The 17,090-nt window shown below is 45.6% G+C and overlaps 1 protein-coding gene and 1 long non-coding RNA gene across 3 annotated transcripts in view; one reads left to right on the top strand and one right to left on the bottom strand.

The window, feature by feature from the left end:
- EXPH5 (exophilin 5) overlaps window positions 1-8,857 on the bottom strand; it is a 46,520-nt gene extending 37,663 nt beyond the window's left edge. Inside the window, exon 1 of one of the 2 annotated variants that reach the window (XM_068144643.1) lies at window positions 8,569-8,857. In XM_068144643.1, coding sequence (XP_068000744.1) covers window positions 8,569-8,687 — 119 coding nt within the window. In that variant the 5' untranslated portion in view covers window positions 8,688-8,857. The remainder of the gene's footprint in view (window positions 1-8,568) is intronic. The other variant, XM_068144662.1, reaches the window with a different exon arrangement.
- Window positions 8,858-9,466: 609 nt separating this feature from the next.
- On the top strand, window positions 9,467-16,705 carry LOC137444231 (uncharacterized). Its single transcript, XR_010988099.1, has 3 exons — window positions 9,467-9,549; window positions 16,080-16,180; window positions 16,646-16,705. It is a non-coding gene; the product is annotated as an uncharacterized lncRNA (long non-coding RNA).
- Window positions 16,706-17,090: the final 385 nt, after the last annotated feature.

The raw sequence follows: 17,090 nt of genomic DNA, 5'->3' as shown, positions 1-17,090 counted from the left end.
AAACACACCTCAAAAGGTGTTTCTGGGTCTCATTCTGCCACCACACACACTGTAGAAAAAACGCTGCTCTCAAACACACAGAAGTGCAAAGCTTTGGTGGAAAGGATTGACATCTCGTTAACAGTGAAATTATCACAGTGTCACAGTATCACTGAGGTTGGAAGAGACCTCGAGGATCATCGAGTCCAACCTGTCACCACAGACCTCATGACTAGACCATGGCACCAAGTGCCACGTCCAATCCCCTCTTGAACACCTCCAGGGACGGGGACTCCACCACCTCCCTGGGCAGCACATTCCAATGATGAACGACTCGCTCAGTGAAGAACTTTCTCCTCACCTCGAGTCTAAACCTCCCCTGGCGCAGCTTGAGACTGTGTCCTCTTGTTCTGGTGCTGGTTGCCTGGGAGAAGAGACCAACCCCTTCCTGGCTACAACCACCTTTCAGGTAGTTGTAGAGGGCAATGAGGTCACCCCTGAGCCTCCTCTTCTCCAGGCTAAACAGTCCCAGCTCCCTCAGCCTCTCCTCATAGGGCTTGTGCTCAAGGCCTCTCCCCAGCCTTGTTACCCTTCTCTGGACACGTTCAAGTGTTTTGATGTCCGTCTTAAACTGAAGTGCCCAGACCTGGACACAGTACTCAAGGTGTGGCCTAACCAATGCAGAGTACAGGGGCACAATGACTTCCCTGCTCCTGCTGGCCACACTATTCCTAATGCAGGTCAGGATGCTGTTGGCCGCCTTGGCCACCTGGGCACACTGCTGGCTCATGTTTGGGGGGTCTGTCAATCAGCACCCCCAGGTCCCTCTCTGTTTGGGAGCTCTCCAGCCACTCTGAACAGATAAGTTTACTCTGAACAGATAAGACCAATAAGATAGCAGAATGCTGGTTCAGCCCCTGCCCTGTATGTGTAAAACTGGAGTTCTACCACAAACTTGAGTTTAGTTAGTCCAAATGCACAGGGATTAAAACCAAAGCAGAAGATGGCATGTGCTGTGGCTTTGGCTCTTAATATCTGCTCTCCTGCAAGCCCCAGTCCTTAACTCTAAGCCCTACCACAAGATAGGATTATTATAAAACAGTAATGAGGAAAAAACTTGATTTGCAACTTAACTAATTGCCTTTGGCTACAGTACCCCTACTCAATCAAGAGGAGTCCAAAAGTGGGATTATTTATGACAGTAATTGTTTACCAAACCAATTGAAGGTCATTGTCTTTCCTGCTATTTTTGCTTCTATTTACCCTGCTTTAGCATATTAGCCCTTCTGGGCTTCAAGGACCTATTTTTGTAAGCGTTTACAAACCACTAAACATGCCAGTGGTACGGTATCAATAACAAATAACAATAGTACCTCCTCCACAAACAAGACCCAACAGCACACTTGTGCCCTGAAACATCCCGGGTGGAGTATCTCTTATGAAAGAACTTCTGTACGAATGCTTTGTCCAGAGGGGGAGCTCCACCAGAATGACAATACACCCAAGTGGTGCTGCCCTCACCCATGTAGCTTATGAGTATTTTGGGGTGGATTATAAGAATTATGATTGTAAAGAGTTGTGCCCCTAATCCAGATCTCTTAACACCCAAGAAGTTAGTTACTGAGGTGCTGGGAGAGGGTCAACAGGACTACTTTTGAGAACAAGCCAACATAAAGGTTGCAATGTCAGACCCCTCAAACTGTAAGCAATGCAAATAACTGAAGCACCAAGAAGGCGCATCCCTGCAACAAATGCCTTCCAAGGTTATGAACGTGGAAAAAGGGAAACCATGAAGTGCATTCCCTATGCAGTGTTTTATTCCCACCTTCTGTTGCCAGACCTGTGAGAGAAAATGTCAGTCAAGAGAATACAGTAAGTAATTACTTGCAACAAATGAACTCAGTAACTGATCTGCCGTAAGGCAGAACAGCTGTGTTCCTGAAACAAATAACTAGTTCCAAACTCTGTGTTGTAGAGACTGTCTAGAACAAAGCAAAGAGGGGATTCATCTTTCTCCACAAGAATTTTATTTTGTGAATGGGTCACCAAGAGGGAAGCAGTGAATGGTGCTGACTCTACCTTACCATTCATTTCTTCTGCTTTTCTCTTTAAAATTGAGGATAAACTAAAAGCAATCTGGCAGGGGAAGGACTTCTCAGGATGTCAGGTAGTGATAGGACTAGGGGGAATGGAATGAAGCTGGAGGTGGGGAGATTCAGGCTGGATGTGAGGAGGAGGTTCTTCACCATAAGAGTGGTGAAACCCTGGAATGGGTTGTCCAGGGAGGTGGTCGAGGCCCAGTCCCTGGAGGTGTTTAAGAGCAGGCTGGCTGAGGCTGTGGCCAGCCTGATCTAGTGTGGGGTGTCCCTGCCCATGGCAGGGGGGTTGGAACTAGATGATCCTTGTGGTCCCTTCCAAGCCTGAATGATACTATGATACTATGAATCTCTTGCTTTGTTGCCTTCTATTCTCATGGTCATAGATCTATACCCATAAATATGCTAAATAAAAAACAAATCTGGAAGTATGCAGAACAAATCAAAGAGAACAAGTGCTCTTTTTGCCCCAAAGCTCCACTTCCCTTTCCACTTTCTTTTCATTTCTAGCTAGACAGTGGCTAATGCCTAACATACAGTCTAGAGTTGGTAATTGCATTTTTTTCCCCCTATTCTTCCTAATAGAAAAGAGAAAAAAATTCTTTGCCCAATATAGGCATAGTTACTTCTCAAAACATAATCTAGCAGGTAAACTGCTGTTCTGGGAGACAGGTTAATTTCCCTGCTGAGTTGCTCTGTCTCTCATTTATTTTCAGTGTCTAGTTTGAAAGCAAAGCTAACCATATTTCCATTTTTCTGAATAAACTAAAATGGCACAAATCTACTGCTTGTACTCCTAATAGGAGCATTATATAAACCAGACAAAACTCCTAAATTAAACTTAATAATTAAAGAATTCAGATCTCTTCTGCCCTTTTAAATATATTTTCTTATTTATCCATTGCTTTTCTGCTGTATCTCCCAACTGTTCATTTTTTGGACAGTCAGCAAATGTTTCAGCTACCTGTTCCCATGCCTCAAACCCCTACCTGATGCCTCTTTTAAGTAGCTGGCTCCATGTCTCCTGGCTCCTCTCATCTCAGCTGCTCTCTTGGCCCTCGTTCTGTTTCATCAGTGGAAGTACATCTCTGCACCCAGTGCTCAGCTGGACACATCGGAGCCCCAGAGCTGACTGGGAAGACAACCTGCTCTGGCACTCTCCACCTCTCCACACTCAGCAGAGGGAGGAGCTGCTTCAGGAATAAAAGGCAGCAGCTCCACCTCTGCACCTTGTAGCTTCATAACCTCTCGCTGCTCAGTCTTCCTACAGGGACTGCTAGTCCCTCTGCTACCTGCCAGGCTCTGATGTGCTGTCCTAAAGAGATGGGAAGCAGTCAGCCTCCCTTGCCACCCTGCCCATCAGTTTCTTGGAAAAGGGACAGAAAACACAGGCATGTACAGGTTTGTTAAGCCTTTGGGACTTGGGGCTTTGCATGCAAGTATCAGCTGTCAATTCTATTTTGAATTACTGTCCCCAGCAGCTGCAGAACAAAGCTTGAGAAGATGAGATGGGTGTACCCTGAAGCCTTGAAACCAAAAAGTCGAATAAGACCTGGAATGTTTTTATGTCATAATTTTCAGGCCTGTTTCATTATGGATGGCAAGCTGACCCGTGGTATTAATAACTGTGCCTACAGCATGCATTCATTGTGTCCTTATGGAAACTGAATTGCTACAGAGCCATCTGACCACAATGCCTTCTGAACATGCTGCATTCCTCCTATCTCCCTCTGCCCGTGCATCTAACTGTGACTGAAATATCTGGGAGATGCTTCTTCCACAAGCATCCTGCAAACCCATCAGTTTCAATAATTAGGCTTACCAATATAGCATTTTGTGACTTGAGTTGGACTTCTGTCTTAACATTGCAATAATTATTACAGAACAATGTACGTATACTGATACCCAGAACCTACATTCCCCTTTTCCTCCCATGCTAATGTTTACGATGCTTGAGGTTTTCTCCAAGTTGGTATTATGAGTGAGACTCAGGTTGATGAACAAAGAATACTGAAGCTGGCTGTTACCTATGTTGAAAACTACTGTGCATTTTTTCCCCTTTAAATTATTAAACCAAACCAAACCAGATTGGAAGAGACCTTCAAGATCATCGCGTCCAACCCATCAACCAATCCAATCCACCTAAACAACTAACCCATGGCACCAAGCACCCCATCAAGTCTCCTCCTGAACACCTCCAATGACGGCAACTCCACCACCTCCCCAGGCAGCCCATTCCAATGGGCAATCACTCTCTCTGTATAGAACTTCTTCCTAACATCCAACCTGAACCTCCCCTGGCGCAGCCTGAGACTGTGTCCTCTTGTTCTGGCACTGGCTGCCTGGGAGAAGAGACCAACATCTGCCTGTCTACAACCTCCCTTCAGGTAGTTGTAGAGAGTGATAAGGTCACCCCTGAGTCTCCTCTTCTGCAGGCTAAGCAACCCCAGCTCCCTCAGTCTTTCCTCATAGGGCTTGTGTTCCAAACCCCTCACCAACTTTGTTGCCCAATATGTGATCACTAATTTTCTAAACTATTTTCAGTATATAGTGGAACCAAAACTGACTGTTGCTGCTTCTCTGAACATGTTCCATGGGAGCAGTCAGGTACATCTGGTTTGCTGTTAATGTTCACAGGTACTGCCGAGAAGAGCCACGAGAGGGCAGTAGACAGGAGAAAACAGGCAAAAAAAATGCAGTCCTGGGAACCAGCAGCCCAAGGCACATCAGAACCTCAGCTCCCTGTCAGTAGCGAGAACAAATAAAGATCCAACAGGTCACACAGTTAATTTCTGCATAAAAGAGGAAGCAATACTGAGAGGTCTTTCAAGCCAGGCTTAGAGGTCTGAAGCTTGCCAAGGGAGCTGAGAAAGGAATGATGGTACCCAGAGGATGTGCTAGGGCATCATAAAGAGCAGGGAGGGAAAGCATAAAGCGGGGCCCAAAGCTCCACAAATGTGCACAACTGACAGCACAAGTCACACATTGCTGCTCCACACAAAGGCTGCAGACAGGAAGAAAAAGGGAGATGGAAAGGGGTTGTGTAAACCAACTAGCATTTTCCCAGAGAATGCCCCCAATATGCATTTACTTTCCTCAAGGCGTAGGCTGCCTGGGTGAAGAGGATCCAGTGGTTCTATCAAATTTCCAGTGTTGTTAAGTAACCTGCAAAGCCAACCAGATCCTGGGCTGCATCAGGAGAAGTGTGGCTAGCAGGTCGAGGGAGGTGATTCTCCCCCTCTACTCATCTCTGGGGAGACCCTACCTGCAGTACTGCATCCAGTTCTGGAGTCCCTATTACAAGAGGGATGTGGAGGTGCTGGAACGTGTCCAGAGAAGGGCCAAGAGAATGCTCAGAGGGCTGGAGCAACTCTCTTACGAGGACAGACTGAAGGAGTTGGGGCTGTTCAGTCTGGAGAAGAGAAGGCTCCCAGGTGACCTCATTGTGGCCTTCCAGTATCTGAAGGGGGCCTACAGGAAGGCTGGGGAGGGACTTCTCAGGATCTCAGGTAGTGATAGGACTAGGGGGAATGGAATGAAGCTGGAGGTGGGGAGATTCAGGCTGGATGGGAGGAGGAAGTTCTTCACCATGAGAGTGGTGAAGCCCTGGAATGGGTTGTCCAGGGAGGTGGTTGGGGCCCCATCCCCGGAGGTGTTTAAGCCCAGGCTGGCTGAGGCTGTGGCCAGCCTGATCTAGTGTGGGGTGTCCCTGCCCATGGCAGGGGGATTGGAACTCGATGATCCTTGTGGTCCCTTCCAACCCTGACTGATACTATGATACTATGAACTACATATATACACACACACATATATCTCCATCTGGAAACAATTATGGTCACATATCTGAGAGCCCTCAATGCATTTGAGGATAAATTCATGGTCAGTATTTCATAATCCACTGCAATGCCTTTGTGTTTATGTGAAAATCAACTCCCATGGTTAGAATTTGTTGGCCACAATAAGCCATCTTTTGATCCTATTTCTGAATTTGTCTTTCAAAATTAACTGGTGGAAACCTTTTTATTCATTTATTTATTTAATGTACAAAACTGAGCTTGTAAAAAGAAAAAAAAAGCTTGTTTCTGATTTTGGTGGGGTATTTTTATTCCAGACTTGTACCTGGGAATGGATTTCCACTGATCTTTTAAGAGCTCTGCAGACAGCTATGTGCTGGCTCATGTGGCATCAAACTGCACACAAAAGATCAGCGCAGTCGTTAGAACCTGCCTTGGGGTCTGCCAGCAAAGTTTTCATTCCTCCTCTCAATACAGCTCAGATTGTGCATCCAGGTACACACTACATTGTAAATAAACACTGACTTACTCTCTGGCCCTGCCCAATTCCAACTAGTTCTTTCAAATGCCATGCTCCAGAGTAGTTTGTGGGGCAACTCACTTCAGCGACTTCATGCAATAAAGCAGTACTGATGAAACTGCTCCTTCGATTCCACAGCATGACAGAAATCAAATAGCCTCAAAATCACACTTTGAAAGCATCCCAGGAGGAAGCTGCCACAGTGGCCAGGCATTATTGTGAAACTTTTGAACTGAAAAAAATGTGTACAAAGTCAATTATCAAAATAATAGTAATAAGAAGGACACAGAGCCAAGGGAGTGGGTATATGGGACTAGGAGGAGCAAATGCAGTTTTCTTTGGAGCCTCTGAAGCTCACAGTAGTCATATAGGAATTGTAGGATTTGGCCCTCGAGGGTGATCACTGTTATTACTTAGATTATAGTAGCACAAGGTAACTCTACACCGCCTGGAACCCGTCTGCTCCTAATGGAGTCCCCTGGCCTGAAGAACTTACAGTCTAAATAAGACCAGGTAGACAAGTGGAGTGAGAAAGAAAGTACTTTTATTAGGCCCAATATAGATTAAGAAACTTGCCCAAGGACACATACAAAGACTTTGACATAGCCAGTGTTTAACCTAGGTTTCGGTATGCTGCCTTGATCACAAACATTTCACCTATCTTCTGCACAGCTGCTGAATACCTCTTCAGCTGAGATTTAAACCAGACTCCATCTCAGTAAAGCATCACTAGAACATCCACTTATGTCATGTTAATTTTGACAGCTTTTGCACAAAGAGAAATCACTTTCCATGGACTCAGTGCTAAGTACACAGACAGAGAAACAAATACAGATTTGGGGGCAGGTGAAAGCCTGGAGTTCAAGAGCAGACTGTTTTTTCCCACAAGCTTCTACATCATTGGAAGCCTCAGTGCATTTGCTGCAGCTTTAGTCTCGTCCAGAGTTTTAAACTTAGAACCACTGAGCAGAGTAGTCCTCCATATGCAGTAAAATATTTCTTCTTTTTTTAGGTTATAATGGGACACATGAAATAGAAATTAATCAAAGAAAGAAAGGTAACACCAAACTATGGAAGGAAGAAAGAAATCACAACACTTAACTCAGTCCAGGCTCACATGCTGCAGAAAACTAAGGAAAGTTTTGGGTGCAAGTTAATGTTGACACATAATGTTTAACTATGCCCATCGTAAAATCCCCTTGGTTGAAACGAAAAAGACACAGCACAAAAATCCACTTGACACAAATGTCACTCATTAAACACTCCTTCTACACCTTACAGGAAAGCATTACTTGTGAAGAGTGCCCACATATGAATCTGAGAGAACACTACCTTTTGCTTGCAAGCTGCCCACAAGGTACCCCAAGTCATACTTGAAGGAAGAAATTATAACCTTTAATAATAAATAGCTCATGTTCCAGCATTATTTTTATTAATTCTTAGATCTTTGCCTTCACCATCAGCACACATGGCTTTAATGATTGCACAGAACAGAAATGGGTGCTAGAAAAAAGGTCAGGGTAGTTCTGTTTCTTCATTATGGCTCATGTAAGATGTTGTGACTTGTGTACCTGAATGCGGAGGCGAATCACTTAAATCACTTGAAAGAGTTTTGTGAGCAACCTTTCAGTTCAGCCTGGCTTGGCTTCCAAAAGCTGCCAGGATTGGCTCCGGGAGATGCCCAAGAGCCGCCAAGCCGCCAAGTTATATAGAATCATAGAATCGTTAGGGTTGAAGGGACCTCAAGGATCATCTAGTTCCAACCCCGCTGCAAGGTCCCGCAAAACTTCCTCGTCCCCATTGTCTCCCCGGGTACCAGTGTTCAGCCTACAGTCCCTGTCAGCGACACGGTGAAAGGCAGAAGCAGCTTCCTCCTCAAGGAAGGGCGAGAGCCACGGGGAGCAGCAGCCGTGACTGAAAGCCATCTCTGCCACAACGCGCCATTCTCCGAACGTCCCGAAGCCACAGATGCCCGAGACGGGCGGCTCCGGGGACCCCGCCGTGCCCCGACATGTCGCAGCTGCCCGGCTGCCACCTCTTTTTCCGTTCACTTCAGAGGGACGAGGCAGCAGCCGAGTACGCCGCCACCCCGCGCCGCCAGACCCGGGGCCGTGCGCCCTCCGCTGACCCGTCCCAAGTCCCGCTGGCCCCGCACCTCCCACCCGCGCCTTCACAGTACCTGATTCTGTCCTTCTCAGCCCGTCGGAGCTCCGAGTCCCTTTGCAGTACCTGAAAAATCGCCTTGGCTTCCTCCTCGTTTAAAAAACTGAGATCTAGCTCCTGGGGCGCTGCGGTCATGGCTTTGCTTATTTTCGGACAGGTGGGCGGAGGCAGGCGGGCAGCGCTGACCTCCTCGGAGCTTGGAGCGACACCAGCATGGCCAAGCCCCGGGAGGATCGCGCACGCCAGCACCCACGGGACTCGCTTCCCGGAGCTGTACCCGTCCTTTACCGCCCCGTTGCGCGTTGAACAACACCCGGCGGAGCGAGTGAGTCCCGGCGGGGCGGGGCGGGGCAGGGTGGGGAGGCCGCCCCGCTGCCGTGGCCGTTGCCAAAGCAGCCGCTCACCCTGTTGCTTGCGCCCCGTTGGGGGCGGGCCGGCGCTTGAGTCAGGTGTTCGCGCCGAGTGTTTGGCGCGATGTTTACCTTGGCGCTGCCAGGCGGAGCACGGGACGCCCGGGGGACCGCTGCGGAGCGGTGCGCATTCCCCAGTGGAACGGTGCAGTACGCCGGCGGGGCAGTGTGAGCACCTCCGCGGGACGGTGCGGGCCCTTCTGCAGCGGTTATGGCGCACGTCCAGCCGGGCAGCTTTGCGGCCGTGAGGCGAGGCCTCCACCGAAGCGCTCCCCACGGCACCGGCGCTCTGCCCGACCGCCGCTCGGCCCCTCGGCGTCCCGCCTCCGCGGGGCCGCCTCTCTCGGTGCCACTGCAGGACATACCTATAGGTTTGCAGACTGGATGCAAAGCCGTAACTGTACCAAGACGGGAAAGAACTAGTTAGTGTTTCAGATTTACTGTCCTTTATGTATTCCCGAAGAAATAATGGAGAACAGAAGTCCTTGACCTGGGCGTTATAATCACCTTTCAGAAGTAACTTCATCCTGATTTCAGTCTGATCGTTATAATGCAACTGCTGGTGCCAGCGGGAGCTGCACAAACAGGTGTGTGTCTCTCTAGTATGTATCTATCTAGTGTGCTAGACTGGTAATAGAATGGCAGTAAGACCTCTGAAAGTTTTCCGTTGAAGAAGGGTTTTACTCTGCATCAAGCTGCAGATGTGAGCATAGCTGTACAGAGAAAGGAAGAGAAATAGGAATTTGTTACGGGAAAGTGAGTCAGTGGAAACATCAGCATGGTGGTGTGCAGCCCGAGCCAGGCTGAGCTGTATCCGACCACCTTCCCACCCTGCAGCAGTCTGATGTGGGGCCGTGTCAGAGTGCTTCTCCACTAGGAAGTCATGTGGTGCAAGTGGAAATAAGGACCTCAAAGCATAGTGTGAATAGGTTGCAGGAGGCTCCACCTTTCTGTGTAGCTTCTGGCATCAGTAATCTGTCCCAAAGAAGAATTTACCTGATTCTTGGTGACCAAACAACAAAAATAAGGCAATGAGACAACTGGTATGTTGTATCAGCATTACAAAGTTTGTGTTGGTTCATGACTAGAAACAGCTGCTCTCTATGGAGCTGTCTACCACAAGTTTATTCTGTGAACAAACCTTGCTTCTCCATGTCTCTTCGTTACTCCACCTCATTTTAGCGTTTTTTAAATGTCTTTTTCATATATCACAGTATCACTAAGGTTGGAAGAGACCTCAAAGATCACTGAGTCCAACCTGTGTGGATCATGATGGCAAGGGAGCAGCCTGCATTCCAGTATTTAGAGTCTCTAGCACCTTATGTGTTTTAAATTTGTTGAGTAAACCTGAGACACTCTCTGATTATTTATTTTTCCTTAATGTTTCATAGCTAACAGCTGTTCCAGGAAAATACAGAGATGTTTTCTCGTAGCATCTCTTCTGTTTAGCAACCTGAAACACAGCAACAAAATAGCATGTGAGAGGCTGCAGACATGAGACGTCTATTAGTAATGTTAATTGGGAGTGCCACTAAGGAGGATGCTGACACACTGTCCTTAATTACAGGGCAAATTCTTCAAAAACTGCATTTCACAAATACTGTTGTATCATGGGTGGTGTTACTCCTCCTTACTTTCAGTGGAGGATTTCAAACTGTAGGACTCCAGAAAGCCATAAGGGCTGTTTTCTAAAAGCTGGTTAGCAACTAGAGAGTTGAGGGGAATGCGCAGGAGGGTTGGTTGCATCTTGTGGTAATTGACCTTGAGGCTCGTATCAACCTTGAGGCTTGGAAGAACTGTGAAGTCTTGTCTGTTCCTGTTGAACTAATTACTGTGTAAATTGTCACACAGATTAGTGAAGGCTACTTTAATTAACTCCCTGTGCTAAGTGAAAAAGGCTTCATGACAAGGCAAAGAATAAAGATGAAGGGCTTTTCATTTAAAATGTATTAAATCTGCTTATTGTGTTTGAAATAAATGCTTGTAAAACTAACCTGGGTCAAAAATAGTTTGATCATACTACACATAAAAACAAAAGCAGTGCCTCTCCCTCTTACAAGCCTGTCATTTAGATCTCAATTTACTCTAATAGTCATTATTGATTTATGTGTTTTAAATTAACAGCCAGAAGTCTAGATGGGTCTCTGGATGTGGTGCCTTGCAGTGCATAGCTCCCACTGCCACAGGTAGACATTTCCACTGAACAGTGAGCATCCTCTAGGGTCTCTCATGGGGCCCCCAGCTGCCACTTCAAAAGAGCTTTGGACTTTCATTTAGGCATTTTAACTGTGAAGTAGTGCACTTTGAAGATTGACTGGATGTTCAGCATCCAAATGCTGCTTGTGTCATTAGACCCATTTGTGTGCTACACAGCATCTTGTGAGGCAAGGAGGGAGCCAAGACCAGGCTGAGCAAGTTGCAGAGTGTAGGCCATTGTTGTCCACCCTGAAACTGCCACAGGCAGTAAGCCTGTTCCCAAAGGGAAAGCCAATCTTCAAGGTGTACCACATTCACAAGTCACATCTTGCAGCCTATGTGGCTTCATACTGCTCCTTTTAACAATTTCCTCAAGCACTTCCTCCCTCTGAGTCTCTTAATTCACCTGCTTTTCTTTTCCTCCCAATCCCTTGAGCGTGGGCTGCTCCCTTCCCCATATTTAGGCTCTGCCCTACAAATATGGCAGGTTTCCTCACCTTACAAGTACTTCTTGCTGCTTCTGCCTCTCACCCTAATGCTTTCCTACCCTATACACTGTCTATATGAACTTCTGTGTTTGGTTTTTTTCCCAGTACTGTGTTATTTCTGCTGAAACAGATTTGTTGATCCCTTAGAATGGCAAAAGGGCATCATGCTAAAAATGTGACCACCAGAAGAAAGGTAAGAGGGATATCCCAAAAGCAGATTAGCACTGCATAGCAGTAAGAAGTCATTGTGAGAGCAATCTCTGAAATAGTGGCTGTGCTCTTCCCCTTGCACTTTGTGATGCTGCTTTTAGTGTATTTGGTGCTGCTTTGGACTCCATCCCACCCCTTTGTTTTGCCTTTTTTTTGTTTGTTTATGACTGTCTTTCTTCCTTTCCTCCTTCCAACAGTTATCTAATGCTGCCAAATCTAGGACTAAGCCATGTCCCTATGCACTACATCTGTGCATCTTTTAAACACCTCCACCTACCTGGAGAGCCTGTTCCATTGTTCAATAACCCTTTTGGTGAAGCAGTTTCTTCTAATACCCAATCTAAACCTTCCCTGGTGCAACTTGAAGCCATTTGCTCTTGTCCTATCACGTTACTAGGGAGAAGAGACAGCCACCTTGCTACAACCTCCTTTCAGGTAGTTGTAGACAGCAAGAAGGTCTCCCCTCAATCTCCTTTTCTCCAGACTAAACAACCTCAGTTCCCTCAGCTGCTACTCATAAAACTTGTTTTCCAGACCCTTCACCAGCTTTGTTGCCCTTCTCTGGACCCACTTCAGCAACTTGATGTCTTTCTTGTAGTGAGGGCTCCCAGATGGAACACAGTACTCCAGGTGTGGCCTCACCAGTGCTGAGTAGAGGAGGACAACCACTTCCCTGGTCCTGCTTGTCAAAGGATGCCTTTTGCCTTCTTGCCTACCTGAGCACACTGCTGAGTCATATTCAGCTGGCTGTCTAATCAGTTCTGATTCCAATTTGAATGCTCATTGGGACTGCACTTTCTCTGGACTGGAGGGAAGACTGCAAGCAGGATCCCTTGCAAGGCAAAACAAGTTAGGTTTTTAGGAGGTTGCTGCAAAGAGCTGTGTCCTGGAGAGGTATGTGAAGAAGGCAGTTACTAGTACATCTCTGGAGTATAAGAGCACTGGGTGGAATGGGAGGAGAAACATGTTTTGTTGAAACGATGCAGGATTTCTGCTTTATTGTAGGTCTGATGTCTTGACTGTCAGAGCCATAGGTTGGCTAATAGTGTGTAAAACATCTGGTCTCTTGGCAGAAACTATATAATCTTCTCTTGCTGCTTAACTAATAGGCACATAATCACCAGAGGCCAATGCCTCTGACATGGCTGAATTACGCATTAAATATAATAAGGTTATATGCCAATGTGTGCAACTTATTAAAAGAGGCTTGGGTAAAGGGAAAAAGAACTAAGCATGACTAACAGTATGAAAGAGATGTTATTAGAAGCAAGAAGGCAGCCTTTAAAACACTGAAGTCATATCCAAATGGAGAAATGGGAAAAGTTCATAAATCCTGCCATAAAATTAAGCAGACCAATAAAAAACAACAAGAAAGAGTTGGGATGAACGACTTGCTAGAGGACTCTAAGGCAGCACTAAGAACAAACATTTCAAGAAGGTAAAAGAAGCACTGCAGAAGGCAGATAACCTTTGCAGAGAAGAAAATTATGTTCCCTGTGGAGGAAACTAGGAAAATGCAGATGCCAGAGTCCTTTTCCAAGAGACGACATGACTGAAACGGAAGTGACTGCAACAAATGACACTTACAAAGTGTCAGTGTCATGACACTAATGAGTGACACTAACAAATAACCAATAATAGGAGTTATTTCATCCAATGGTTCTAAGAAGGCTTACCATAGTCTTATAACAGCTCACTAGAGTTCTTGATACCTGAGGACTGGAATGTGGCAAATAGAAAGCAGCTATAAAACTGTTTTTGGAGAGAATCAAGGCAGCTACAGGGTTATGCATCAGACCTCTGGGCAAATTTGTGAAAAATGTAAGTAAGGGCAGGGTGAGTGGTTACCTGAATTCATACAGGTTACCCTGGAAGAGTCAGTGTGGCTTCTAAAAAGGGAAGTCCTGTGGCAATGCCAGCGATGAGCAGTGTGAGCAATCTGGCAGTGCAGTCCTAGAGCCTGACATGGTGGTAGGCCATGCTCAGCATAAATGCAGAGCCAGCTAGCAGTGTAGCAAAACAGTGCTGTGCCTGCAGCATGTAACTAAAACAAGGCACTGGTAGCTATAAACATGGACAGTTATCTTGGGACAACAGGACACGCACATGCATCAACAACCTTGCGTGTCGTTAGTAGTTGGACCAATAATCTGTAATAGTGTGATGGGAACCAATGAAGCCATGCCAACAAGGCACTCCGAGTTTATGTAAGTTGTAGCAGTTCCCTTGCTACGCACTTCTGCCTTTCCTGTCTCTTCTTCTTCTACACTTTACTTTACTGTGCTATACTTGCACTACAGGCCTGCTCCATAGGCCTGCAACACTGGAACAATAAAGAGCAATACTCGATCATATTGGTCAGCCGTATTGATTCCAATCTCCATCGCCCCCATAAAGTCCTACTTTACAATCCTCTTTTTGAAAGGTGTTAGCTAATATTTGAACAGTGAGAGCAAAGCTGACCCAATCTGCTTGGAGTTTTGAAGACTTTTGACAGTACCATCATCAACAGTTTCCAAGGAAGCTTAGTAATCATCAGTTTAAGTAAAAGGTTCTTTTGTGGGTAAGTAACAGGTTAAAAGAAGGCTAAAAAGGTTAAGAGGAGGAAGGTCACCGCTGGAGTTTCCCAGAGCCCTCTAGGGGAATTCGTGTTGTTCGTTACACTCTTTAGTGACGTGGGAAAGTGGGCAGGGAGGTGAGCAAGTTTGCTGATGTGGTATGAAAGTTTGTGATATGAAGAATGATAAGGACAAATCTGGGAGGAGTGGCTGAGACTCCATAAGGCTGTGCTTCTATTCAGTGAGATCTGGACAGGCTGAAGAGCTGGGCAGAAAGAAATGTAATGAATTTCAACAATGACAAGTGTAGGATTTTGCACCTAGGGAGCAATAACCCCAAAAACCAGTAGAGGTTAGGGACTGACCTGCTGGAACACAGCTCCACAGAGGACCTGGAGAGTCCTGGTGGTTAACATGTCAACCATGAGCCAGCAATGTGCCCTTGTGGCCATGAATGTATCTTGGGATCCATTTAGAAGAGCGTGGCCTGCAGGTCAAGGGAGATTCTCCTCCCCTCTACACTGGCCTAATGAGGCTACATTAGGAGTGTTGTGTTAAATTGTGGGCTCCGCAGTTCAAGAGAGACAAGGAACTACTGGAGAGTCCCTCAGATGGCTCAGATGAAGTTGACTAGGGGATTGGAGAACCTCTTTATGACAGAACACTGGAACAAGGTTGTAGAGTCTCTTTTTTGGAGATACATGGATGTGATCTGTGCAACCCTCTCTACATGAACCTGATTTAGCAGGGAAGTTGAACTATATGATCTCCAAAAGCCTCTTCCAACTCTAGTCATTCTGTGACTCTGTGACAAAGGCAGACTGTGAGGGACCACAAAAGGCCTTTGTGAAACAAAGTGGCTGAGAAATGTGTGTGGAAAAGAATTGTGGCTTCATATATAAGTTAGCTTTTACATAGAAGAAATTAACTCTGAGCTGACTGTTACCATTTGGAAGCAAAGTCTTTATGGTATGTATAACTTGTGAAAACTCTTCTCACAAGTAAGCAGCAATTAGAATAGAATAGATGAATAGAATAGAATAGAACAGAACAGAACAGAACAGAACAGGTTGGAAGAGACCTTCAAGATCATCGTGTCCAACCTATCATCCAACACCACCTAATCAACTAAACCATGCAACCAAGCACCCTATCAAGTCTCCTCCACAAGAGAAAGTGGCCTCAAGTAATAATGCCAGGGGAGTTTTAGATCAAACATTAGAAGAAAAGAGTGGTCAAGCATTAGAACAGGAAAGTGGTGAGGTCATCCTCACTGGAGGTGTTCAAAAAACATGTAGACGTGGCACTTCATGACATGGTTTAGTGGGCATGGTGATGTTGGGTTGCTGGTTGGACTTGATGACCTTAGAGGTCTTTTCCAACCTTAATGATTCTCTGATTCTACAGTATGGAATTCTGTATGTTGATGACCTTAGAGGTCTTTTCCAACCTTAATGACTCTATGATTCTACAGTATGGAATTCTGTATGGACTATAGATTACATTACTTATGTACAGTATGAACATTGATTCATTTATTTCTATATTCTGAATATATATTCATATATATTTTCTATACAGATTATGTAATTCTATATCTTCTATATTTCTGTTTGGCATAGAACAAGTGGAAAGGAATTGACTTTGGCATTTCTTCCAATATAGGTGCCATCAAATGGACTTAATAGGAGCTGATTCCAACACAAAGGAGTGCAACTCCTTGCCGAAGGATTTTATGGATGCAAAAGGCTTCAAGGGGAGACTGTGTAAGTAGACAAAAGAGAGAGTCATTGCAGGTTATTTAATAAAGAAACCACTTTGGAAAATCCCTGAGCTGAGAATAGATTCACTTTTGTCCTTAGACATTTTCTTATAACCACATCTGGCAATAGGATGCTGAACTAGATGGACATGTGGTTGGAATCATTATGAGCATTTGAGTGTTCTGACAAACATGTTTGGAGAGCATCTGTGTGAAACCTGGGGCAATGGGCTCATGGGAGGGTACTATCACTTCTGGATATGAGTTGGACTAGCTGGGCTAGCCTTAGCTGGGTGTTCTTTGAGAGAAATAATTCCTCAGTGTTAAAGATCTGTCTCTGGAGTCTCACCTGCTATATAGCTAGATGCATTCAGCAGTCATGAATATATTGTTTATGGGGCTGCAGAGGGCTTCTTGTCTTAGATGAGACATTCCTGAGGTTTTATCTTCTTTTGTGCCTTTTGTTCAGCTGTTCTGATAATGGGATCATGACCAGTTGCCATGAGGTCTTGTGAGAGTGGCCATCCTCAAACAGTTTCCAGGTATTTACAAGTAATACTAAGTATTATATCCTTGGGACCAAACACATCCCTTGTTGACACCTGACACTATTCATGCTCAAAGTCTTGACAATTTCACAGCTCATCAACTACAGGTAACAGAAGTGTGTCAGAGTTGAAGGAGAGTGGTGTCAAGATATGAATGCATACAGAGAGATAGGTGAGGCTGCTCTGTATGACGGGATAACTTTGCAGGATTTGGAGTAGAGTTGTGCATTTTTTTATAACTGAACTGCTTACAGGAATTAGATTCAAACTCAAAACTCCTCTACTTGTACCTGAATTCCTTATCAGGATAGCTTCCTTGCTTATGCTAGACCAGCACATGGGGAGTATAGGCAAGGCATGCAAATT

Source organism: Melanerpes formicivorus, unplaced genomic scaffold (genome assembly GCF_026170545.1).
Source record: "Melanerpes formicivorus ecotype bairdi unplaced genomic scaffold, bMelFor1.0.p_v2 SCAF_1, whole genome shotgun sequence".
NCBI classification, from domain to species: Eukaryota; Metazoa; Chordata; class Aves; order Piciformes; family Picidae; genus Melanerpes; species Melanerpes formicivorus.
This window is presented reverse-complemented; position numbering and strand designations above follow the sequence as displayed.